Consider the following 24,310-nt stretch of genomic DNA (forward strand, 5'->3'; position numbering starts at 1 on the left):
AGAGAACCAATACTGACTAATATGTCACCTGGCCCCAGCTGGCAGATATTTTAACGCCAAGCTATCTCGCCACTTTTATCCATTGCAGCGCATTTCTTAGTAGCTTGTTCAAGTAAGAATCCTTAACATGAGAGACACTGCGTAAGCGTTGGTCATAGTTAGATGATCGTCACCTTCATACCAAGGTCTGATTTTCTCAAGAAAAAAATAAAAGACCGTGGCCCTGTCGACTGTATGACGAAATTCCCTTTTTTCGTATAGTTGATCTTAATGTATCAAGTTATTGGTCAGTACTTTTCTAAGCTTTACCTCCGTTAGATCCCATGCCTTCTTCACTAGCGACACGAGCCCTTTGGGGTTTGCAATGTGGCATTAACCCTTGTGTAAGTTTTAGGTACAGTGATAACTTACGCCCTTACCCCATAAAAGAAAGCTAGAGAATACAAAAAAGAAGGAAAATAGTGAAAGTCAACTATAAGGAGAAAGATGCCGGAATTTCTTCACATGGCATATAATAGATTGTTGCTGACATTGCATCTATGATGGGATGTGAGAGCTGCATTATGGCTCACTTGGAAGCCAAATAAAATACTCAGCGTTGCGTTTAGGTTATCATTTCTCAACGAAGGGGGCTCATATTGGAGGCATTGATCACTTTGATCTCTTTTCCTGGATCTAGGCTCTGTTTAGTTGTACCAACTACTAATCAGCGAGCTCTCAGTGACAATATGCGATCCATAGTTCTTTTTGTGTCTAGGACTTGATCTATAAGTCCATACTTATCTCTATCTCTGTCATTTGCACAGTTAATTCGCTCGAAATGGCGTGGGGTGGTAAGCATATCGCTGGCGAGGTCAAACAAGTGTTTATGAGTTGGAGGTCATTAAGTTAGAAAATAGGCTGGTATTATTACAGCTGTAGTCTATACTTTATGAAAACGCATTGAAACAACTACGGAAAGGACACTCTCACAAAAGTTCATACTCGAGAAATCACACGCAAGTATCTTCTAATTTAGCTGACTATTCTGTGGCTCAGATATCCGCGACTGAGACGTATTTGATAACGTAGAATCACATCCCTTTAGTCTCCAACATGACAACAAACTGAACATTGCTGCCATTCAAATCATGCCGGAAATATGGACAGTTGATAAACTCAGCTCGAACAGCTTTTTTAGCTCGGCTGGCAAAACACAACATGGGACGTTTTACTATTTCTACCAGAACATTACTCAGCTAAAAGATAACAGAAATGCGGCCCTAAAACTTCGAAGCTACTCAGATAGGGACATAGATGCCTTTAGTGAATGGCCACAATTCTTTAGAAATAAGAGGAGGAGTCTCTTCATAGTAACTTGTCTCTAGCTACCTTGCAGTCACAAGATACATCAGAAGGAAGCCTACAGCAAAAATGGTTGGCCAGAGTAACTTCTCAAGTCTCAGGAAGAGCCCTAGAAGATCTTTCAATATTTGTTTTCTTCTTTCCACGTCAATCAACTTTGGGTCTCCTTCCGCTTTCGGCATCATTAATCGCCAATACAACGCGTAGAATCGCGGCAATAATGCTCTTTAACCATGGAGAAGTAGGTAACACAATAATGTATTGAGCCTGGATTGAAGTGGTAGCTTTGTTACCTGACGATTATCTCCCACCTGCAAGTGAATATGAGTCTTGAGAGTCACTTTTATAATCAATACATTTCTTATACACTAGATCGTCGTCATGCCTTTGTCATGGGGAGATCTACTAGGGAGAAAATCTGGCTATACACCTGTGATAGAGCATGTAAGCCTCCTGATGCTTTGAAGAACTGGCAATGGAAGATTACTACTCGAGGCACCCACTGCCTGTTCTCAATAATAGCAAAACGGTCTCTCGATAAGGACATCGAAGAAAAGCAGTAGACAGACTTTTGCATCATCGCCGACGCGCAATATAATCTATTGCTATTTAATAATAGAAGTGTTTTTGCAACTTAGACGTCTAATTGATCATAGTACTGTACTTAATTATTGTGATGTGTGAGCTGTGCCGAAAGCGGAAGTTTACGCAAGTCCCACGGGTACCCGTGGCCTAATTGGGCCTCCTCAATCGGATCATATTACTAATGTTCGGCTATAAATAGTAACACTATTGAATCATGAGGCAGCCTGAAATTATCAGATGTACTGTACTACTGACATGACTTTACTGATGTTGTGTATCTTGTATTCTTGTAGGCCTTTGTCTATTTTGTGATGGTGGATAGGATATTCTCATGACAGCCCGTTTCTTTCTAAGAAGGGCCTCTAAATCGGGCGTACGAAAGTCGGCAAATCTCTTCAAGAATGTTATTACCCACCCATGACAGGCCAAACGAGCGGCTGTGCCATTTGCAAACTTGGATGGCTGCCCGAACGCAACAAAGGGGACTAACAACAATACATGCTTGGTCGAAAGATGGGACGGGAATCCCATGCCAAGCGCTGTTTGTCTAGTGTTACATTCATTTTCTCCCAAGCGTTAAGGTCTTCCTCGGCGACTCCTAGGCTCGCCGTGAACACATCAGCTTAACTGTCAAAATTGGGTCGAGATGATGGATAGGGAAGGAATCCGCGCTAGAAAAAGAAAGTCTAACAATCATGCCCTAAACCCTGGAGAGAACTATCCTATCCGTATGAACAAACAATATGCCAAATCTAGATCCACGCATAGTTGCATTTTTTGCTTACATGGCCCATGTGTGTGTTTTGACCAGACCGTGGATCCATATGCAAGGCTACCCATGTCTTCCTAGTCAACTCTACTGTCAATATACATGCGGATAAAATCTGATGGACCTAAAGTAACATGTCTTACTTCTTTCGTAGGAATAACTAATCTATGTAGTAAAAGCATCATGCAAAAGCCCTTAACATAGGCGCTGGCGAGAGGGTCTTCCTTCGCCAAAAACAGTCCTTGGCAGAGGGGCAGATGGGGCTTCAGTAAAAATCATCAAGTGTACGCAGCCTGTGTCTAATTACCATGAGACGATAAGTGGTCTAGGATCACAGCTACGGTTTACGGTTTACAAGGGTGTCCTGGCGGACAAGAAGGTTGCGGGTGTCCTACGGAAGGTCGAATTGGTCAGCTTGATAGATATAAGGTTGACCCCTGCTCCAACTTGGCAGATGGATTTAGCTACTTTCATGCTCTGGTTGTAGCTTAGTTGGTTGAGGCTTCTTGAACGGATCTCAACGCTTTAACTTTTGCTCTTGGCGGGGTTTGAATTTCAGAACTTTAGATGTGTGACACTCTAGTTACGACTCAGCTATTAAAGAGAGATCATGTCCCCTTATCTAGACTAGTTAGTATGTCTCTCCTATTCTGCATCGACTAACTGTCTCAAACCGACCTTCTTTGTTATCCCCAAAACATCTTCAGGCCTGTCTCATACTGAAGATTTTCTTGCCTCTGTTATTAATATGCGATTTTCTCTCGTTATAATACTGGCCTCTGTTGGCTTCAGCTACGCTGGTAAATTCAAAAATATCGAAGATAGATGGTCCTTTGATCTTGGCGACTTCGACTACCCTGACTGGATGTCCAACATCGACGATAATGTACTGCTATCGACACTATCTATCCCTGGAACCCACAACTCCATGACAGCCGAGGTTGAAAACAGTTTGACGCATACACAAAACAAGCATCTCTCTCAGCAGCTTACTGGTGGCATCAGATATGTTGACATTAGCTGCCAGTATGTAGATAATAAGATGATGGTGTATAATGGAGTTTCTGATACCGGCTTTAGTCTCGAGGATGTATTAAACACCATGTTTAACTTCCTCGATGAGCACCCACGAGAAGCCCTCATTTTACGTATCCAGAAAGGAGGGATAGTTGGCGATTCCAAAAAGCTCGTTCAGTTCATTGAACAATACTTTGCCCCCAACTCCGAAATGGGCCATCGTGTCGCCAAGCGTATTTACTTCAGAAATTCTGGTGACACCTCCATCCCTACTCTTGGTGAGGTTCGCGGCAAGATCTTCATTCTGCAGGACTTTAAGAGCAGTCAGTCCGCCCTCTATGGCATTCCCTGGAACTCAGATACTGTCTCAAGTTACAGCTATAGGATTGCTTCTGGTACCCTTTTTCTGGGCCGGAAATGGAAAGGTGTCAGATCGCATCTAAGTCAGAATCGCCCAGAAGACTTCAACAAGCTGCGCATCACGCACACTACTGCTAGTGCTGGCGTCAGGCCCATTAATATTGCTACCAAGAATATTCCTGGTGCTGGAATGAACACACTTCTTGGCCGATACCTCATGTTTGGCGAGGGCGACTGTTTTGGCATTATTGTTATGGACTTTCCCGGCCGTTATCTCGTTGAGTACATCCTGGAGCTTAACAAGCAGTACCTGGTCCCTGAACTCCCTAGTTCCCCTTTCGCTCCCAGTGCTCCACCCCTGCCTCAGTGGTCAGAAGACGTAGCTTTCGACAGCGAGGCCTTCACCCTCGATGCTAGCTTTGATGAATATGGTGACGCTGCAGCTACTGATGTTCTAGTTAGGTAACAAGATGTTCCTTTTACGCTGGATTTTCACCGTGCTGGCTACATCCGTTTCGTTAATTTGATCACCTACAGCAAGACATGTAATATAATCTTGGAGTCTCCGTGGAGCTGGGTCATGTCATAGTGGCAATCTTTGATGGCGCCATGAGAAAGAAGGACTTGGAGAAAGGAAATGATGGATATTTATTACAAGATAAAAGATGTCTGGATATTTAATGATGATATGAAATAATTGCCTTTCCGCTTGCAGCTAGTTCAGATGGAGTGGGCATTTGGAAGTGACATAGAAGACCATTCGCGTTGATGATACTAAATAACATAAGACTGCTAAGCTAGCTTTAACAATGATGCAGATTCCCTTATCTACACTTGATGTCTTGTTGTTTTGAAAAGATTGGGAATTGGGTAGCCCCTGGGTGATGATTTGCCATTTATCGCTATCTCCTGTCAGAAAATGGCCAAGAAGCCGACGTATAAAGCCCTCTTATGATGCGGTAACTACAATTTTACCTAACCAAATAGAAAGCGCTCTCAGTCGAAATGGCCAAGGAGAATCATGAGTTGAGGAGGTTGAACTGGTCAACTGAGACATGGGCATAAGCAAGGAGACTGATTGGACTAGTATCTATGCAAAAGGAACTGTGGGTAGGACAAAACTGCACGCCCTATTGAAATGGTATTAAATACCCATGAGCGGTGTACAAGATACAGGCGGGACACACGATGGAATCTAGCCTTCGCTGTAGTTAAGGTGGAACATGAGCTGATAGAGGATGGGCTATCTGTCAGAACATGACTAAGCAGACATGGAGGAAAGGACACGTAATCATAAACCCAAGTATAATATCTCATAGTCGAAGTACTCAGGGGTGGACTGAGGAGAGAGAAAAACGAATCAATACAAGCAATTCTACAACAATTAAGAGTCTCAACCTCTATCGAACAGTTAACAATTATTTATTCTACTTTCTTGAAAAAAAAAAAAAACTTCTCTCCTACTTTTAACTATCGTCAAAATGGCCAACTCGACAACCGATTCCACTCAACTACACTCAGTCAGAGACTGGCCGAAATTCCTGGGAGACCTCAAGTGGTATGCAAAGGAGTGCAACGTCTGGGACAACATTGATCCGGAAGCGAACCCTAGAACGCCATGGGCGGGGGGAACCGAAAGAACCACCTGCACCAGAAGAAGTACCAGCGCCCACCCTCCCCCCAAACGCAACTCTAGTCGATGACGAAGACTGGGAGAACGTTACCAGAGCGGATGCGGAAGAAGAAGCCCGCCGAGCCCGCATGCCAGCACGACAACGCGCTCGACTGGAAGAAGCAGAGCCCATCCCCACTCGTGTAAGGTTGTCCAGCCATGAAAGGATACTAGCTTGCCACGTCAGGACGATAGAATCCGCCGCTCGCACCTATGAGACCCAGATCAATCGATTTAGACTTAAGTGGGATCTTTTCCGAGACCAGCGCGAACGCAGAGATAAAGTACGAGCTTGGATAAACAAGCACATTTCGCCTGCCCTAGCCACCCAAGTTAGGGAAGAATATTGGCCAGACAAGGTGGTCGACAAACTCATGGATGTCTTGAAGGTGACGACGGCGAATCTGGAAAGTGTGGCCCATCACATATACCGCGAGGCAATGAGGAAGCTCAACGTGCTTCCCCAAGACAACAACATCCATCGATGGATATCCGAATGGCAGACAGACATCCAGTTCTGCCAACAGAACTATCCCTCCCAAGAAAACAGCGGACGCCGTTTATGGGATGACTTTTCGGAGAACCTCGCCAAGACTTTGAACGGATGGAAGAATTCGTACACCGCCAACCATGGATCGCAGTTAGCTCGAGGGAATATGGACATCGATGATGTGGTCGAAAACATCAAGGCGTGGCACGAACTTGGCGCAGGTGGGATAGATGCAGACCTCGTCTTCACCTCCGTTGAAAGAAACAGATCCAAGAATAGTGGAGGGAGGGCAACAGCACAAAGTGACTTCTGTGTCTTCTGCAAGGCAAAACACCCTTCGAACAAATGTCGGCTCTGGGTGAAGGAGAACCGATACAAGTCCTACAGGGTAGACAAAAGACGCCAAGCATATGTGAAGAAGTACGCGGCGGTACCTGGCCATCCGCTGGCACTGGAACTCGAGAGAGTAGTGGCGACTGGAGGCTTCAAGGTAGACCCAGAAATGGGAAAGGACAGATACTTCAAGACAGCCGGGAGGAGCGATTCGTCGGCGGGGCTAGAAGCGATGAGAGAAGAGGCGGATGAGAGGGCAAAGAAGAGATGCCCCTAGGAAGGGGGCAAGGGCCAAATAAAAGAGACATTTTCCACCTTCTCTGAAACTGGCCTGGAGCTACTTTCTCAACCTCATAACCAAAGTGATCAAAGCGGCAGAAAAGCCAAAGAAGGGGTATTCACATCCGGAAGGGTGATGGATCTCACTGCCCCGGTCTTCATTACAATCAACATGGCGATGCTAGGAGCCAACGCAGCCATACCCAACGTGGGGATAAGCCCGTCGCTTGACATAGCAGGGGAGGACCTAGTCATGGCCACTGCAGAAAACGTACATCCCATGTCGAGCTCGATCCATGATCTTGAGCTAGGGGACATGTTGAGATCCTCCATGAAACGATGGGTACTTTTAGATTCGGGAGCCGGCCGTCACGTTTTCAACTCTAGGACACATTTTGTCGGGATGATGAGGGAAGTGCAAGCCCAGATCATTACAGGGGGAGACGTGGTGGCTACTTCGAGCGCAGGAACGGTGCGTCTCCCACTACATGGGGGCGACTTCCGGGCGCTAAATCTACTTGATGTGGCATACGCTCCAACATTCCCATGCAATGTGGTATCCTACGGCCTCCTAGAGAGGAAGGGTGCAATCTGGGATACGGAAAACAACTTTCTGGTAACAAAGAAAGACAGAGCGAAGCTGTGCAGAATAGTGCGATATGGAACGCTCTATGCGCTAGACACTGGTAAGTCAACACCAATAGCCCAGTTAGGACACACCCAGAAACCCAGTTAGGGCAGACTCACGCGGTCAATGGAAAAGGGGCAGAACCAAAGGGCCTGGTAAGTGGCAAAACCAATGGTCCAGTTATGGACAGGCTCAGCAGGCCCAGTTAGGGACAGTAGCCAAGGGTCCAGTTACGGACAAGCTCAGTAAGCCCAGTTAGGGGCAGTAGCAAATGGTCCAGTTACGGACCGGCTCAGCAGGCCCAGTTAGGGACAGTAGCCAATAGTCCAGTCACGGACAAGCTCAGTAAGCCCAGTTAGGGACAGTAGCAAGTGGTCCAGTTACGGACCGGCTCAGCAGGCCCAGTTAGGGACAGTAGCCAATAGTCCAGTTACGGACAAGCTCAGCAAGCTCAGTCAGTGACACTAGCAAATGTTCAAGTTACGGACAGGCCCAGCAGGCCCAGTTAGGGGCAGTAGCCAATGGTCCAGTTACGGACAGACCCGGTCAGGCTGGATAGACTATCCAGACACATTGAAAACCTGCTAAGTGACACCTGAAGCTGGGGGGTGGGAGATCCAAATTAGGACACTAACAATGAATCTCAAAATATAGGCATCCAGGATGAAGATGCAGAAAGGACTAGAAGTCCAGGCTCAAACCTCGCATTCGCAGCCCTGGGTACAATGGAAAGTCGGAAGGATGACTTTGACCATACTAGTGCCGCCAGGCAGGCGAGAAACCACTTCGTTGCACCAACAGGGAGGGGAAAGAAAGCTACGACGATGAAAATCTGGCATGGCCGTACCGCCCATCCCGCAGCAAGGGTGCTTGATCAGGCGCAGAAAGCATGCGAGAATATGCTGGTAACAAGCAGACTTCAGGAATCTGAATGCTTATGCGCAGGGTGCAGCACATTAGGCCAAGTATGCCCGATATGCGCTATGGTAAAAGGCAGAGCTCACCCAACGAAGCAGAGGAAGGCCCCCCCAACCCAGCCATTTGAGAGAGTGGCAATTGACTTCACGGACATGAAGGGGAACCCAACGTACTCATCGATCATGTTCATGGTAGATAGGTTCTCTAGGTTTACCTGGGGGGTGTGCCTCATGAATAGGAAAGCCAGAACCGTCTTCGAAGCAGTTATGATGCTCATAAGGAAACTTGATGCAGCACACGGACACAAGGTGTCTGTTTTGGAGGCCGATGGAGAGATCAGAAACTTGGGCCTGGAACAAAGCTTTAAGAATCACGGCCTCACGTTGCACATCTCGGCACCATATGCTCAAGACCAGAATGGTGGAGCTGAACGAGTTACGGCGGTAATCAAGACGAGATACAGAGCGATATCTGTTCACTCTGGAATCCCTGCTCTCCTATGGACGGAGAAAATGATGTCGGCGATCTATATCCATAACCGCTTACCAAGTGATACGATAGGCGGTGTCACACCCTACCAGCTAGTCTACAAGAGAAAGCCCTCGATCGGGCATCTGCGAGTCCTCGGGTCGGTAGTCTACTCGCTGAAATCATCAACCCTAAGGGGAGTAGGCAGGATGGAGCGCGACAACCCAAGAGCAGAAGTAGGATGCTTAGTTGGGTACGGAGAGACCACGGGGGTCTACCGAGTGTGGAACCCGGACACAGGGGCGGTCCAGGAGAGGAGAGACGCCGACATTGATGAAAGAACTCTCTTCTGCAAGCTGGCGGATTTTTCCCGAGAACCATGCAAGTACGCGGAGCATCCACCAGGACACAACATTTTGCCAATATCAAACACCCTACTGCGACAGGCTACGACGAACGATGATCTCGCGAAAGCGGTGAAAACAGGATTTCTAGCCTTTGGTCCAATGGTAGACTCCTCGCAAGAAGTCTCCAAAGAGCAGCACCTAGGGCCTCGGCCAATCCACATGAATGCAGCTCAGGGGGTGCTTATGGCAGCAGTCAAGTGGTATCCGAAGAAAGCAAAGAAAATGGCGAAGAGAAGGACCTTCCATAACCCCAAGACACTGGAAGAGGATATTTTCAAAGGAAGATGGCGAGACCGACACACCCATCCGATCCCCATGTCGGAAATGCCATCGACGCCAGCCCACTACAAGGAATCCCTAACTTGCTGGATGGCCGATGAATGGAAGGAAGCGCGTGAAGCGCACCTGCAAACACATGCCAAGGCGAACTCATGGGATGAGATCGACTCAGCAAAGGCCGCAGGCGACAGGGTCCTCGACAACAAATGGGTCTTCTCCTACAAGACAGATGAATCGGGAACATATTTCAAGTCATGCAAGGCAAGACTTACGATTCGAGGCGATCAACAACCGAAAGATCCGTCGACAGTACTGTATGCCGCCACGCTGTCGTCAGTATCATTGCGCATGATACTAGTCCTTGCCCTCAGGAAGGACATGAGTGTGACCCAGTGGGATGTCTCCAACGCTTTTATGAATGCAACGCTCCCAAGGCCCATTTACATGAAAATGTATGCGGGTGGTCAGAAGGATCGCATCCTCCGGATAAAGAAGGCGATCTTTGGTCTCAGAGAAAGTCCATCGCTATGGAATGCTCTCTTCACGAGAATCATCACGGAACTAACGGACCTACGGCCAGTACCGGAAGATCCCTGTCTATTTGCAAGCCCAGATGGAAAACGTTTTATTGTCCTATGGGTGGATGACTGGTTGGAAATCCACGCCAAAGACCTAGAGTCAACCAGAAGGGCGACAGAACAGGTCGCCGCGATCCGCTCAGTCGTTGAGTGCACGGGGGGTGGACCTCTATCCCTGTACCTTGGAGTACAATATGTTCGAACGGAGAACCACATCAGAGCGAATCAATATGCGTATATCGGAACGCTGTTGAACAAATGGGGGACCTACCTGCAAGATCGGAAAAGACGCGCGGCCGCATGTCCTATGCGGAACCATCGACTTCCAAGGAACCCAGCTGATAACGGTGATCTCAGACTTAAGAACAAATACCAGCAACTTCTAGGAGGACTTCTCTGGCTCAGCAACAACACCAGACCAGATTTGAAGTTTAGTGTCAGCATTGCCTCGGAACATGCAGCGAACCCAGGCCAAACACACTGGGCGGCGCTACTCGACATACTGGAATATGTCCAACAATCCAAGGACGCCTTTCTGACAATAGAGGCAAAAGACACCACACTAGTCCCGACATTCCAGGTCTACTCAGATGCAAGCTTTGCAGACAGATTAGATCTCAGAAGTACGCAGGGGCAGTTAGTCAAATTCATGTCGACAGTCATCTTCGCCAAAAGCAACAAGCAGACAGTCGTCTCTACCTCGACGTCGGAAGCAGAATTGATTGCGGCATCATCAGTGTGCAGGGAGGCAATGTGGATACGCCGCATTGCTAAGGCGATGTGGGTTCCTATTCCGCCAATGCTGAAGACACACTGTGACAACCAGCAGACAATCAGGGCAGTGACAAACACCCACGCTCCACAGACCTCAAGGATGAGGCATGTTGACCTAGCAAATGAATGGCTACGAGTAGAAGTCCAGGCAAAGCGCATAGCTGTCAACTACCTGCCAACATCGGAGATGCCAGCGGATGGGCTCACAAAGCCACTACTGGACAAAGAATACACAGCCTTCAGACAATCCTTGGGGGTGAGGATCCCGGGTGAAGCACAAGTGAGGGGAACTAGAGAATGCGGTGCAGGATCTGAGGATGAGGAAATGGCGGACTTGGGCTAGGATGAGAGTCATACTCTGAGTATATCGCTACGATTGAATCTTGCGAGGGGGTGTGTCAGAACATGACTAAGCAGACATGGAGGAAAGGACACGTAATCATAAACCCAAGTATAATATCTCATAGTCGAAGTACTCAGGGGTGGACTGAGGAGAGAGAAAAACGAATCAATACAAGCAATTCTACAACACTATCCAAGACACCGTTACTCGTTAGACGACGTGTCGATCATCATGTGCTGGATATGCTTTGAGAGTTACCATTATCTAACGCAACTCTTTTTTGCAAGCCACGTGAGCTAATCTCATTAGGCCGTTGGGCACTGAGATACTCCGGGATGCTTGAAGCAAGACAGTAACGCTGATATTGTGGCAAACAAAAGAAAAGTAATACTTTGTCACCTTGTAGCTGGTGATTTTCTTTGTAAAATCCAAGCGGTGCTGTCGCACATCAACATCCTCCCAGTAAGGTTCGTCCTCATAGGGCAAATGATTGAAACAAAAGCTATAGTCCAGCTAAACCTGACAACACCAGATATTTTACCAACATGACTTTACTGATGTTGCGTGTCTTGGTTTCTGGTCGGCCTTTGGCTCTTCCGTGCTTATCTATAGGAAATGAGCACAAAAGCAAGTTACTTTTTATGTAGGGCCCTTAAATCCGGCCTCGGGCGCACGAACGTCGGGAAATCTCCACAAGAATGTTATTTCTTACCCATGACGGTCAAATTGGCGACTGTGCCATTTGTATGGTGCCTGAACGCAGCAAAGGAAACTCACAACGTAGTAAATTCTTGGTCAGAAGATGCAACGGAAATCCCATATCAAGAGCTGCTTGTTCAGGCAAATGACGATGTTCCATTCACTGTCCTTCTAGAGCCCGGGTAGCCACAGGTGATCTTCTTCGGTGACTCCTAGGCTTGACGTGAGCATGTCGGCAAAAATGCCAAAATTTGACGGAGTTGATGAACAAGATGGAAAGAATCTACGTTGGGATAGGGCATTAAGAATTATGCTTTCAACATCCTAGACGACTATCTGAATAGACAAGGCCATATGCCACATCCGGATCTACAGCTCTTGCAGCGGCATATTCATACTTTTGCTTACATGGCTCGTGTGTATGCTTTGATTGAGCCATGGATTGGTGCTCTGTATTGGTGGATATTATGCAAGTTTGTCCATATCTCCTTGATCATCTGCGCATGTACGCTTACACATGAAGAAAATCCGATGTATTTTTTAAACGATACATAGATGGTGTCACATGCCACTCGAAACTGAAGTTATCTCTGTCATGCTCTTTTAGTATCAGCAGAATGGCAGATTGTAAGACATAAACAACAATCTGCGAATGTGCGAGGCTTGCCATGACATGGCTCGTTTGCTCTGATTACCTGCCATTGAAGGGGAAGACGACCATTTCCATAACTACGCTTTTCAAGGGTACTCTGCCCGACAAGATGGTTACAAATGTCGTGCAATTAGTGCAACTAAGTCGAGCAAACGACAAAGTTGACAGATCCATTACCATTGCAAAGCCCTCTAGATATCTAAAGGTTGGCTCTTGTTCCAACTTCGCCCCTAGGCTTGGTAGTTGGTTACAGCTTGAAAAATTAAGGCTTCTCGGACATATATCTGCTCTTATTATTGCTATCGATGGAGTTTAGGATCTTAGCATGCTAGATGTATGGAAGTCCAACCACGACCCAACTATTAAAGAGAAAGCATCTTCCCTTACCCAGACAAGTACATTTCTTTTACTCCCCACCGACTAAGTACCTCAAATTCCCCTTCTCTTCTATCTGTTACAGATCTCCGACTTTGTCTGGTACCGGATGTTTCTTTCGGTCAGTTGTTAATATGCAATTTCCTCTCTTTATAATACTAGCTTCTTTGAGCTTCAGCTACGCTGGTAACCTCAAGGGTATCGAAGATAAATGGTCCTTTGATCTCGGCGACGTCCAATACCCCGACTGGATGTCCTGTATGGGCAATAATGTACCACTATCGGCCCTAACCATTCCTGGAACTCACAACTCCATGATATTCAGTCTTGCAAGCAGCTGGACGCGGACCCAAAACGAGCTTTTAGCCAGCCAGCTTTTAGGTGGCATCAGATACATTGAAATTAGCTGCCGATATACAAAAGATGACATCATGGTGTATAATGGCCTGGTCAATACAGGCTACAGTCTCAAAGATGTATTATACACTATGTTTAACTTCCTCGATGACCACCCACGGGAAGTCCTTATTTTACGTATCCAGAAGGGCGGGATACTAGGCGATTCCAAAAAGTTCCTTGACTTCGTTGAACGACACTTTGACCCTGACTCCGAAATGGGCGATCGTGTCGCCAAGCGTATTTACTTCAGAAATTCTGGTGACATCTCCATCCCTACAATTGGTGAGGCTCGCGGCAAGGTCCTCATTCTGCAGGACTTCAAGAGCAGTCAGCCCGCCCTTTATGGCATTCCCTGGAACTCAGATACTGTCTCGAGTTACAGCCACAGCCTTGCTCTTGGTAGCCTTTTTTTGGGCCTGAAATGGGATGGCATCGAATCGCATTTCAGTCAGAGTCGTTCGGAAGACTTCGACAAATTGCGCATCACACACACTACTGCCGGTGCTGGCGTCAAGCCTATTGATATTGCTGCCAAGAACCATCTTGGTTTTGGAATGAACAGACGTCTTGGCCGATACCTCTTGTTTAACCTGGGCGACTGTTTTGGCATCATTGCCATGGACTTCCCTGGCTATTCTCTTGTCAAGGAAATCATCATGCGCAACTACCGGTACAGGGCTCCTGAACCCCTCGACTTTCCTTCTTTTTGCGCTACTCTACCCATGCCCGAGAAGGCTGTTGACGACATAATTCAAGATGAGATGGATGATGATAATGAGGTTACTCCTTATGATGAGATTACTCCTGGTGATGAGGCTCCCCCTGCCGAAGGTAGCGCTGACGAAGCTGGTGACGACGAGGGTGCTGCTAACCTGATTAGATGAGAAGATATTACTTCTACTAGCAATCCTGAAAATTCCAAGCGCGGTTTAAATGCTCATGTAAAAACGAAATCCATCGCAGGGCAGGTAAGGATGAAGCTTGCATGGAGCTGAGCTATGTGGTAGTGGTGCTATGAGGAAGAGGCGCTAAGGATCGAAGATTGTTTGATAAAAGATCTCCAGATCACGTAAATTACAAGTGAGAGCCCAATCTTTTACCATCTAAATTGTAGATTCTTTCATAAAAGAGTAAAAAAGCATCTTATCGATTAAAACTGATTGCTATTATCTTCTCTAGATACCTCAACAACAATCTGACATGTTCTTGAGTTATGACCAGCCTTACTATATATTCCACACCACCTTTCCCTAGCTGGGCCTGACCTTCCCCGACCACCACTTCTGGATAATTCCGCCATCACCTGCGCATCAACGTCTTTCTGATAAATTTCATTCCTTGCCTCGCCTACAGTTACCTTGCCTCCATACCGTAGCCGGGTCCTTTTTGCTCTACGCCGCTTACTAACAGTCACATTTGCCTGTCGAAGCACCTGGTTCTCAGACTTCAATACGCTATTCTAATGCATTAATGCCCTTGTTCCCTTTGAAAACGACTTAAGTGCCTCGAGAATTGATGAGGGGGGGCTACTCTGATGTCGCCTCACTCGTCTTTAGAGGTATTCACATTGTGAGCTGGCCTCCTCTCTGTAGCTGGTACATGCGCCTCACAGAATACATGCACAGGAACACCCCCACTATGCGATGTTAAAAGCCTCTTGCTCATTTGGTCAACTTGGATAGTTTCTTTCCTTTCCTCCTGAATGTTGAATGTCTGATTATCCCTAAACTTGTTTGTATGAGCAATCTACAATCTAACCTGTGACATCGAGCGGCTCAAGCACTTTGATCAGTGCACCACTAATCGATCGGTTGGCGTCTATCGTCTCTAGATCCTTGATGGCTATGAAAGTCGCTACTCAATAGAATTCGAGAGATATTGAGAAGAGAACAAGGTCATCAAGCTGTGTATGCCACCTCGTTCGCCTCATTTGCGTCAACGCCTTGACGTCGAGTTCTTTGGTGTGCTTAAGAGACCAGTTACAAGACATCAAAGTAGTTCTTCAGTGTTGTTAGTAACCTAAGTTAGGGTTACCAAGATTGCTGACCCTGATCCAGTTCGCCCAAACATTAGGGTTAGTATCAGACATCAAGGGTCTTCGAAGAAGACCCAGAACATGGTAGTGATGGATATATAAGACGGCTGAGATCCGCTCCTCGGAGTAGACTTAGATAGATACAGAAAAACAACTTCAATAATCACTTATTTCCTTCTTCCTCTTCTTCACGAGACATCCAGTACGTCCACCTAATATTTACTGTCAAGAATCAATCCTAGACGCTAAAAGGTCTTCTTGCACAGGAGCAAAGATGGTTTCGCATAAGATTAGTTACCTTACTGGAAACTAGAGTTAAGGATTTTGAACATGCAAATTAGATACTAAGCCAGCGCCGGAGGGCAAAAGGACTCAGATAGAGAGAAGAGGGCTGATCATAGTATGATAGTAGAGGAAGGAAACTAAGGAATTGATCAAATGGATGTGGATGCGTAGGTAGTGGCTGAATCGTCGAGAAGTGGTGGTTAAGAGAGGCCGACGCGACTGGGAGTTCGGCATTGTGATGTCTGTGGAAAGCTTGGTCACAATGCAAGAACGAACAGGTAGTAATTCAGACATCTGAGGAAGAGGACGGGGAATAATTTGGATTGATCAACTAAATGGTTTGTGGCGTTTTTATCGCGATTTCTATCTTGAAAGTATAAAAACAAGTGCAACGCATGATTATCACGCACGTTAGCTCTCCTCCATGCAGACTTCAAGCTTATGAATCCTGCTATGAATTACCTTTTTACATTAGCATAAACTGCAAAAGACACCTTCAGGATTGTTAGTAAAAACAGCATGTCCATCCAACCAGGACAACTGCACCCTCGTCGCCCCTAGCTTCGTCAGCACAATATTCGGCAGGAGGGGCCTCATTACGTATTAGCTCATGTCGAATTATATAGCCAACTCATCAGGCATGGATAGACGATCGTCATGAGAAGGAAAGTCGGAAGGTTCCGGATCCCGGTACTGGTTGTTAAGCTTCACAATGTGGCCAACTAGAAAGTTGCCCGGAAAGTCCATGACAATAATGCCGAAACAGTTGCCCTGCTCATACAAGAGGTATCGGCCAAGACGTCCGTTTATTCCATAGTTGTTGGCAGCGATGTCAAGGGGCTTGACGCCAACATCAGCAGTAGTGTGCGTGATGCGCAGCTTATTGAAGTCTTCCGAACAACTCTGACTGAAATGCGATCTGATGCCGGCCCATTTCAGGTCCAGAAAAGGACTACCAGGAGCAAGCCTGTGGCTGTAACTTGAGACAGTATCTGAGTTCCAGGGCATGCCATAAAGGGCAGGCTGACTGCTCTTGAAGTCCTGCAGAATAAGGACCTTGCCACGAGCCTCACCAATTGTAGGGATGGAGATGTCACCAGAATTTTTGAAGTAGATACGCTTGGCGACATGATCGCCCATTTCGGAGTCAGGGTCAAAGTGTCGTTCAACGAAGTCAAGGAACTTTTTGGAATCGTCTAGTATCCCGCTCTTCTGGATACGTAAAATAAGGACTTCCCGTGGGTGGTCATCGAGGAAGTTAAACATAGTGCGTAATACATCTTTAAAACTGTAGCTTGTATCAACGAGACCTTTGTAAACCATGAGATTGTTTTTTGTATATCGGCAGCTAATGTCAATGTATCTGATGCCACCGAGAAGCTGGGTGTCTAGATCATCGCTTTGCGTCCGCGTCAAATCGCTTGGAATCCAGTATGTCATAGAGCCGTGAGTTCCAGGAATGAATGGACAGGGCTGATAGTGGTACATTATTACCGATTCTAGACATCCAGTCGGAGTATCGGACCTTGCCAAGACCGAAAGACCACATATCGTCGGTATTGTCGAGGCTACTAGCGTAGCCAAGGCTTAAGGAGGCCATTATTATAAAGAGAGAAAATCGCATACTAACAACTAGCCTAGGGCAATATCCGACATCGGATAAGGTCAAAGAGCCGCAGAGGATAATAGAGAAGGGGAATTTGAGGCAGTTATTCGATGGGGAATACAATACATGCACCAGTCTGGGTAGGGGGATAAGCTTTTTCTTTAATAGTTAGCTCATGGCGGAACTCCCCTCATATGCCAAGTTCCTAGACCGCATTGATAGCAATAATAAGAGCATAGATAGTCATATTCTTAATCATCTAACATTCAGCAATCTAAAGCTAACTACTAAGCTTGGTAGCGACGCTGAAACAAAAGCCAATCTTTGGATATCTAGACGGCCTTGAAATAGTGACGAATCTGACAATATTCTTTTTCGATCCTCTAACGTACATGATGAGCTTGAGTGACAAGAATTCCTCTGCTTGCACGATCTCCTATTGATCAATGAATACTGAACCACGGGTCATGTCAGACCTGAATGTTGAATGTAGAATCCTTCTTGCCCTCAAGGCACTTGCGAAAGACCTAAAATTAAAGTTCTGATGCTCTGCAGAAAACGTATGATACCATGGCGCCGACAGAGGGGTTTTCAATCTCGACGCGATTGGATCCCTAAGCCATTCATTCAGACTATCCGATCTAGAGGAACAGATTATCCATTCGGCCTTAATACATCTATCATACCACCATCTCAAACTCAGAGATACCATTGATGATACCCCAATAATATGCTTAATTAGGCTTGATCGGATATCCCAGAAGGCTTTGAGTCCGGCTCCGTTGCTTGAAAGTAAAATCGGAAAAGAGCCTAAGCTTGAGGTAGGCAAAAAGCCCTGGATCGGAGATGGATACATCCGTATTGCACTCCTTACTTCTCTGCTTTTACACCACGCAAAATATTTGCGAGCCTATTGGCAAGGAGAAAACGGCCACTGAAGATAGTCGCCATGTTAGGCCAGTTATATTCTGAGTGTCATTAGATACAACGGCTTAAACCAATTCTCGCACGTGCATTGGTTCTCGCTTAAGTCCTATAACCCACCGGCTTGCCAACACCGGCTTATACCAACGCAAAACTTTAGTTTCAACACTTCTATCCTACATCTTTTAGGTCCTTATTTGACCTGATCCTTGGCACCGCAGGTGTATGACAAATGCTGGCTTGTTAACAGTAGATATTAGGAGGACGTACTGAATGTCCTGTAAAGAAGAGGAAGAAGGAATAAGTGATTATTGAAATTTTTCTGTATCTATCTAAGTCTAGTCCAAGGAGCGGATCTCAGCCGGCTTATATATCCACTACCATGTTCTAGATGAAGCACATGGGCCCTTGATGTCTGATACTAACCCTAACGTTTGGGCGAACTGGATCAGGGTCAGCAATCTTGGTAACCCTGACGTAGGTTACTGGCACTTGTTTTTACTGAGCAGTCTTCTAACGTTTTTGCCTTATACTATTTGCGCTGCTACCTGACTTATAGTTGCTAGGAAATCCCCATGCAGATAAGATGTAGACATAATTGAAAACCAGCAAGCAGGCCCCAAGATATATTTTACTTGTGGGAAGTTGGTATGCGTTGTAGTATATCTGCCTTTTTTCTACACTCCTATACCGAACATTCGGGGAACAGTCCCTGACCTGTTTCCCTTCGCTAAAACATCTGCGCCCTTAGACACCATCTCATCTCATATCTGCATTCATATTGCCACATAATGGTTTGCTCCCATCTGAGATCGCGCTAGTGGCTTTTAAGCCTATTGAGCCTAGTTTAGTCATAACATAAAATGTTCAACGTTCGTTGCCTCCTGACCCAAACCCCAGACAGCCCTACTCTACTAAATGACGGTCAGCTCTATCAATGATGATAATAGATATCCTATGTGTCGGAACAATCTACCGAATTGAGTCATATCACTTTTGAAGTCACTCGTGATCCAGTACAACCGCACGTGGAACCGTGCTGGTATACAGATTGATCGTTATGGTGAAGCTTACTTTCTATTCATTCTCTATGGTGTTAAGTTCTTCCATTTAAGCTGGAGTATCCAAGCTCGGGTTTACCCAGGGTTAATCCGACAAAAAGCAGATTCCCCACAATACCCATCCTATGTGTCACTCCCTATGCCATAGCTTCAACTCCATTCACAGATCATGATCCTAGTCCAACAGCCATGCAACCATAACCCTCGCTTTGATATACGACATGCCCAGCTAAACCTCCCCAAGGGATAGTATTTAGCGCACAACCTCCAAAATACGTACAATACTTCTATCACGATGACAGGAAAGTCCAGACACTTGTCACTCTTTGCACCATTGCCTCATCTTGGACGAAGCATAGATCTAGCAATCGGAACGTTTATAGCTAGTACGCTTAGCTTGGCAGTTTCTTTAATTCATAGTCAACGAGGCAATTTATTTATTTTACTTCTAAATGAATCACAATCCCCTTCACGGGGCCATCTATTGGTGGCAGAAGTAGTATTAAGAGCATTGTATTATCTATTGCACTTGAGTATTCTAATGTTTTCCTTCTATTTTAGCTTTTCTTTTCTCATGTCATTATCATCACTCTATCGTCCCACCACTCCCTCCTGGTAATAGCTTCACTGCCTACCGCCCCCATGGCAAAACTCAGCTTTGCTATGACTTCAAGCCTATTGATCCAGCCATCGCATTTTTTCCTATGATGATGGAAACTCCACGCGCGCCATGAGAAATAAGCTGGCTAGAAAGGCAATGTCCTGTTAACAAGGGTAGGGCTAGCCTCGTCGTCACTAGTCTCATTGCCATTACCATTCGGAAGGGAAGCCTAACTCCATAGGCTGGATCAAAACCAGCCTATTCAGCGCTGGCGATAGCAGTGCAATCACGGGGACAATGGGGAAGGGGCCCGATACTGGTCGTTTTCCTTCACGATTGCCTTAACGACCTCATAGCCGGGGAAGTCCATGACAACAACGCCAAAGCAATCGCCCTCATCGATCAAGAGATGCCGGCCAATATATCTGTTCATTGCAAAACTTAGACCATTCTTCGACGAGATGTCAATGGGTTTGGCGCCAATACTAGCAGTAGCATACGTGATGCGCATCCTGCTATCGTTTTCGGAGAGACTCTGACTAATATGGGATTTAATGCCTTTCCATTTCAAGGGCAACAGCACTCTACCAACCGCAAGCTTGCGATTGTAATAAGAGACAGTTTGCGAACTCCAGGGGATTCCATAAAGACCTGGCGGACTTGTCTTGAAGTCCTGCAAGATGAGAACCTTGCCGCGAACCTCGCCAAGAGTAGGGATGATAGTACCATCTTTCTTGGAATAGATATGCTCGGCAGCACGATTTCCCAACTTGGAGCCAGCTGCCAGGTGTGCTTTCATGGAACTGAGAAATTCTGTAGACTCATCGAGTATGCCGCCCTTCTGGATACGGAGAATGACAGCTTCACGTGGGTGGGCATCGAGGAAGTCAAACAAAGTAGTCAAGGCGTTCTCAAAACTGTAGCCAGTGTCAAAAAGCCCACTATACACCATCATGACCCCATTGATGTATCGGCAGCTGATATCAATGTATCTGATGCCGCCATCAAGCTGTCCAGCTAGACCCACGTTTTGGGTTTGTGCCAACTTGTTATTGACCTTGTCTGTCATGGAATTGTGGGTTCCAGGAATAGACAGACTTGACAGATGCACATTATCCGCGAGGGCGCCCATCCAATCAGTGTTCTGGAAATCGTCGAGGTCAAAAGACCACATCTCACTGAGTCCGTCATAGGAGCCTGCGTGGGTGAAGGCCAGACAGGCGAAAGTGGCGAAGAGAGAGAACCGCATATCAGCAACAGATACAAAATAATACTGCTGAAGTATCAGGAAGGGATGAAGTGACACAGGTATCTGAGGAAATCTGGTCGATAAGGAATGGTAGGCATTTGAAAAGTCTTTGACAGTGGGCGTCCTCCCGCCTTAATAGTCGTGTTGTCACTTGACTATGCTACACCTGTCGTACCAAGATCTCAAGGCCGGAGATAACAGTGACAGTAGCTCTGTAATCTGCTTGTGTAGCTTTGATCGGCCAAGCTACAACCGGCGCATGGAAGTAGTTGGATCTAGCTGCCATGCCTGACAAAATAGCAGAAATAGCCTGAGCTTCGAATAGCCGAGGTGCCCGAAAGCGAAGGTGAATACTTCTAGGTCCTATTGCCGTTGTCATTACTTCTACATTCTGCAGAACATTTCCATACCTCTTGTTGGGCAAAAAGTCGTGACTAGGAATAGCCGCGGTGTTAGCGCGGTTAAAGTCAGAACGTAACCGTAGTTAGAGACAACAAGCTTTGGCAAGCCGGAGACACATGTTAGTTATTGCTTAGCCCTTACAACCTTACCAGGGTCTACACATGGCAATGGAAAACTAGCGCCGGCGTTTTTATCGTGTATTTTTCATGTATTCATTTACTAAGTGAGCCAACTATGACACAGTGAGCTCTATAGTATGAAAGAATGCACATGTTGGTGGTCCTGCAAGCTTGTCTGTTTCTGGCACCTCTTTTCAGCCTACAAATGGCATCCAAGGCCCGATTTTGAGCAGATGCCGACTATACATATGTAGGCTTGACCAAAAAGCCATGTGCAGGCCGCCATTCATCTACAATTCAGTCTAGCCAAAGCGTGAAAACAGGCCAGTGAGCATGAAAAACGAATATGCTGCTATAGGGCCTGTATATTGGGATGTTGTATATCTTACAATTTTGAGTTTTGAATGTTAAGGGAATAGTTATCATTATCTTCCCTGCTGCTTAGACCCTTTATAGCTTATTTATCTATCTTGGGCTAAATTATGACACTTATGCTAGCATAGACGGCAAACCTAGACGTCGCCGAGGAAGATCACTCCAGTAAAGCTCGGCAGGAATGCAACCCTTGTCCCAGCCAGGTGGCGCTGAACGTGGACTTTTCTGTAGTTATGTGTAGGCTGTGCTATTTCTCTTCCTCGTGGCTATTAGACGATCCTAGTGCTTGCTCCAAAAATGGCACGAGGTTTCATTTTCTCTGCAATGGTTGTGATATAATGGGCTAATGCAGATTGTCCATTCTTGAACCTGAGAGTTCGGATTTAAAGGCCCTGTGTATTAAGAGTAATTAGATGTTGTTGGCATCTAAAAGTAATCATTGTAAAACAGAATAAGGCCTACCCTACTATACTAGACAGACAGGACGCATAGCACGCAATGCATGTGAAGTCACTGAGGAACATCCAGTTCCTAGTAGTCATGCCTCTGGAAAATTTATACTACAGGAAGTCACCTCTACATTCGGTCACGTAGATGACCAAGTCTTTCACATCTCGATCAGGCGTGGGAATGAATTATAGCGTATTCCTGGAGTAAGCTAAACACTCCTTCAACCCTTCCTTATGTCGGAGATTCAAAGGCGCTTTGAAATACTTTCTAGTGAGCCAAGCAAAATCACCACATGCTGGCAGATTGAAAGAGGCGCTAGAGCCTTCTAGAAGTGCCTATCTAGGTGTCAGTCAATGAAGCTGAAGCGTGTACCTAAGAGGATTTAAGCGTAATATATTCCGGAAGCAACTCCATGGTTTACCATGATGTCATACCAAGCATCAAATTAGCTGGTGCTGTAGTATGCAATGTTAGTGTATAAGCAGCACCATCGTCACTAAGTTTGGGAAGGGGACTCATGGTCACTGACTGCGAGAATACCAATAGTGCGCAAAAGTCTTCACGTGTGGCACTACAACACGTGTATACTTGATTACTAACAGCAAAAACTAGGAGGAGGTACTGAATGTTCTGGAAGGGAGAATAAGTGATTATTGAAGTTGTTCTGTGTATATCTATTTCCTGCCTGAAGAGCAGATCTCAACCGTTTTATATATTGTAGGTTTTAGGGTTCAGGGTCACATGACAATCAGACCCTGACCCCGCTCTGAGATAGACTTACGAAGCGCCAGCTTCGGAAGTCTGTCACAGAGTTTGCTTCCTTCTTCATCAAGCTTTTAGAATCAGAGAATCGACCTACATTTTAGGATAGCTATTCATACGAGACTCACGTATTTATACGCATCAACGTGAGTGATTATAGCGCTTGTTTACTGTGGTCAATAGTCGCAGGGTTACAACTGCCGTATCATAGACGCAGGCGTAACACCCACAAAATCCAGCACTACCATGTCTAGATCAAGCATATGGGCCTTGAAAGAAGGAAGGCCGCTAACCCTAACGTTTGGGCGAGCTAGATCAGGGTCAGCAATCCTAGTAAGACTTGGTGAATATGTTGCGTGGCGCACTATAACGTAGGTATATGATAAGCGAGCGACGCACTTTTACCAACCCTCTGAATTAAATTCGCAATAGAAAGACCATGATAGTTTTATATCTAATCAATTGACATTAATCACTATACTATTCCCTGTTGACTTCGATTGCCTCCTGAAAGGTCTTTGCAATATATCTAGTTTTTCTACAAATACTACACTGCCGAACCTTTGCTTCTTGTGACCTTCCGTGGCCACCTCTCAAGGATTCAACTGTTACCCGCACATCAATATCTATCTGTTCAATTGGTTGTAATGCTTCCCCTATAGTTAAAGGCCCTTCTTTCTATATCTTGTCGAACACTTCTCAGAGAGGCTGAAGTTATGAAATCACTAGCCGCCCAAAGCAACCTAAGAAGGTAGTACCACGCGATCGGTGTAATACGGTACGCAGCAATCAGGCCGACCCAAGATCTCGGGGTTTGATTTTTAAAAGAATTACACCGCATGCCGACGCTAGAGCCAGGGCCGTTCTGTGCTCCTGGCAAGATAGTAGTTCAAGGATTAAGACCCCAACTCTATAATTACCCTCCAACTTAAACTCGGGTAACGTCGTCTCCCCAGCCAGAGAGGTCTTTAGAGCTGATGAGCAAGCTCTGGATGTTGTGCACAGGGCTAAATTGGTGAAGGAGTCTATTTGATTGTGGCAGGCATCACTTGGGGGCCGTTGGATATCAAGT

The 24,310-nt window shown here is 46.0% G+C and overlaps 6 protein-coding genes across 6 annotated transcripts; 4 read left to right on the forward strand and 2 right to left on the reverse strand.

Moving 5' to 3' along the window:
• Window positions 1–3,446: 3,446 nt before the first annotated feature.
• HOO65_080108 (1-phosphatidylinositol phosphodiesterase) lies at window positions 3,447–4,541 on the forward strand (the record flags this gene model as incomplete). Its single annotated transcript, XM_071004335.1, has 2 exons — window positions 3,447–3,724; window positions 3,779–4,541. 2 exons carry the CDS (start codon window positions 3,447–3,449, stop codon window positions 4,539–4,541), a joined length of 1,041 nt encoding a protein of 346 aa, XP_070856339.1.
• Window positions 4,542–5,556: 1,015 nt separating this feature from the next.
• Window positions 5,557–6,847, forward strand: HOO65_080109 (uncharacterized protein; the record flags this gene model as incomplete). The annotated part of the gene is made up of 2 exons (XM_071004307.1): window positions 5,557–5,734; window positions 5,784–6,847. The coding sequence occupies 2 exons, from the start codon at window positions 5,557–5,559 to the stop codon at window positions 6,845–6,847; spliced, it is 1,242 nt and encodes a 413-aa protein (XP_070856340.1).
• Window positions 6,848–8,661: 1,814 nt separating this feature from the next.
• HOO65_080110 (polyprotein) lies at window positions 8,662–11,244 on the forward strand (the record flags this gene model as incomplete). Its single annotated transcript, XM_071001444.1, has 1 exon — window positions 8,662–11,244. One exon carries the CDS (start codon window positions 8,662–8,664, stop codon window positions 11,242–11,244), a length of 2,583 nt encoding a protein of 860 aa, XP_070856341.1.
• Window positions 11,245–13,104: 1,860 nt separating this feature from the next.
• Window positions 13,105–14,253, forward strand: HOO65_080111 (1-phosphatidylinositol phosphodiesterase; the record flags this gene model as incomplete). Its single annotated transcript, XM_071001445.1, has 1 exon — window positions 13,105–14,253. One exon carries the CDS (start codon window positions 13,105–13,107, stop codon window positions 14,251–14,253), a length of 1,149 nt encoding a protein of 382 aa, XP_070856342.1.
• A 2,054-nt stretch (window positions 14,254–16,307) lies between these two features.
• On the reverse strand, window positions 16,308–17,289 carry HOO65_080112 (1-phosphatidylinositol phosphodiesterase; the record flags this gene model as incomplete). The annotated part of the gene is made up of 2 exons (XM_071004351.1): window positions 16,308–17,162; window positions 17,215–17,289. The coding sequence occupies 2 exons, from the start codon at window positions 17,287–17,289 to the stop codon at window positions 16,308–16,310; spliced, it is 930 nt and encodes a 309-aa protein (XP_070856343.1).
• Window positions 17,290–20,167: 2,878 nt separating this feature from the next.
• On the reverse strand, window positions 20,168–21,130 carry HOO65_080113 (1-phosphatidylinositol phosphodiesterase; the record flags this gene model as incomplete). The annotated part of the gene is made up of 1 exon (XM_071001446.1): window positions 20,168–21,130. The coding sequence occupies one exon, from the start codon at window positions 21,128–21,130 to the stop codon at window positions 20,168–20,170; it is 963 nt and encodes a 320-aa protein (XP_070856344.1).
• Between the last annotated feature and the right edge of the window lie 3,180 nt (window positions 21,131–24,310).

This window comes from Ceratocystis lukuohia (genome assembly GCF_044167205.1).
Source record: "Ceratocystis lukuohia strain C4212 chromosome Unknown Supercontig8_pilon, whole genome shotgun sequence".
Taxonomy (NCBI): domain Eukaryota; kingdom Fungi; phylum Ascomycota; class Sordariomycetes; order Microascales; family Ceratocystidaceae; genus Ceratocystis; species Ceratocystis lukuohia.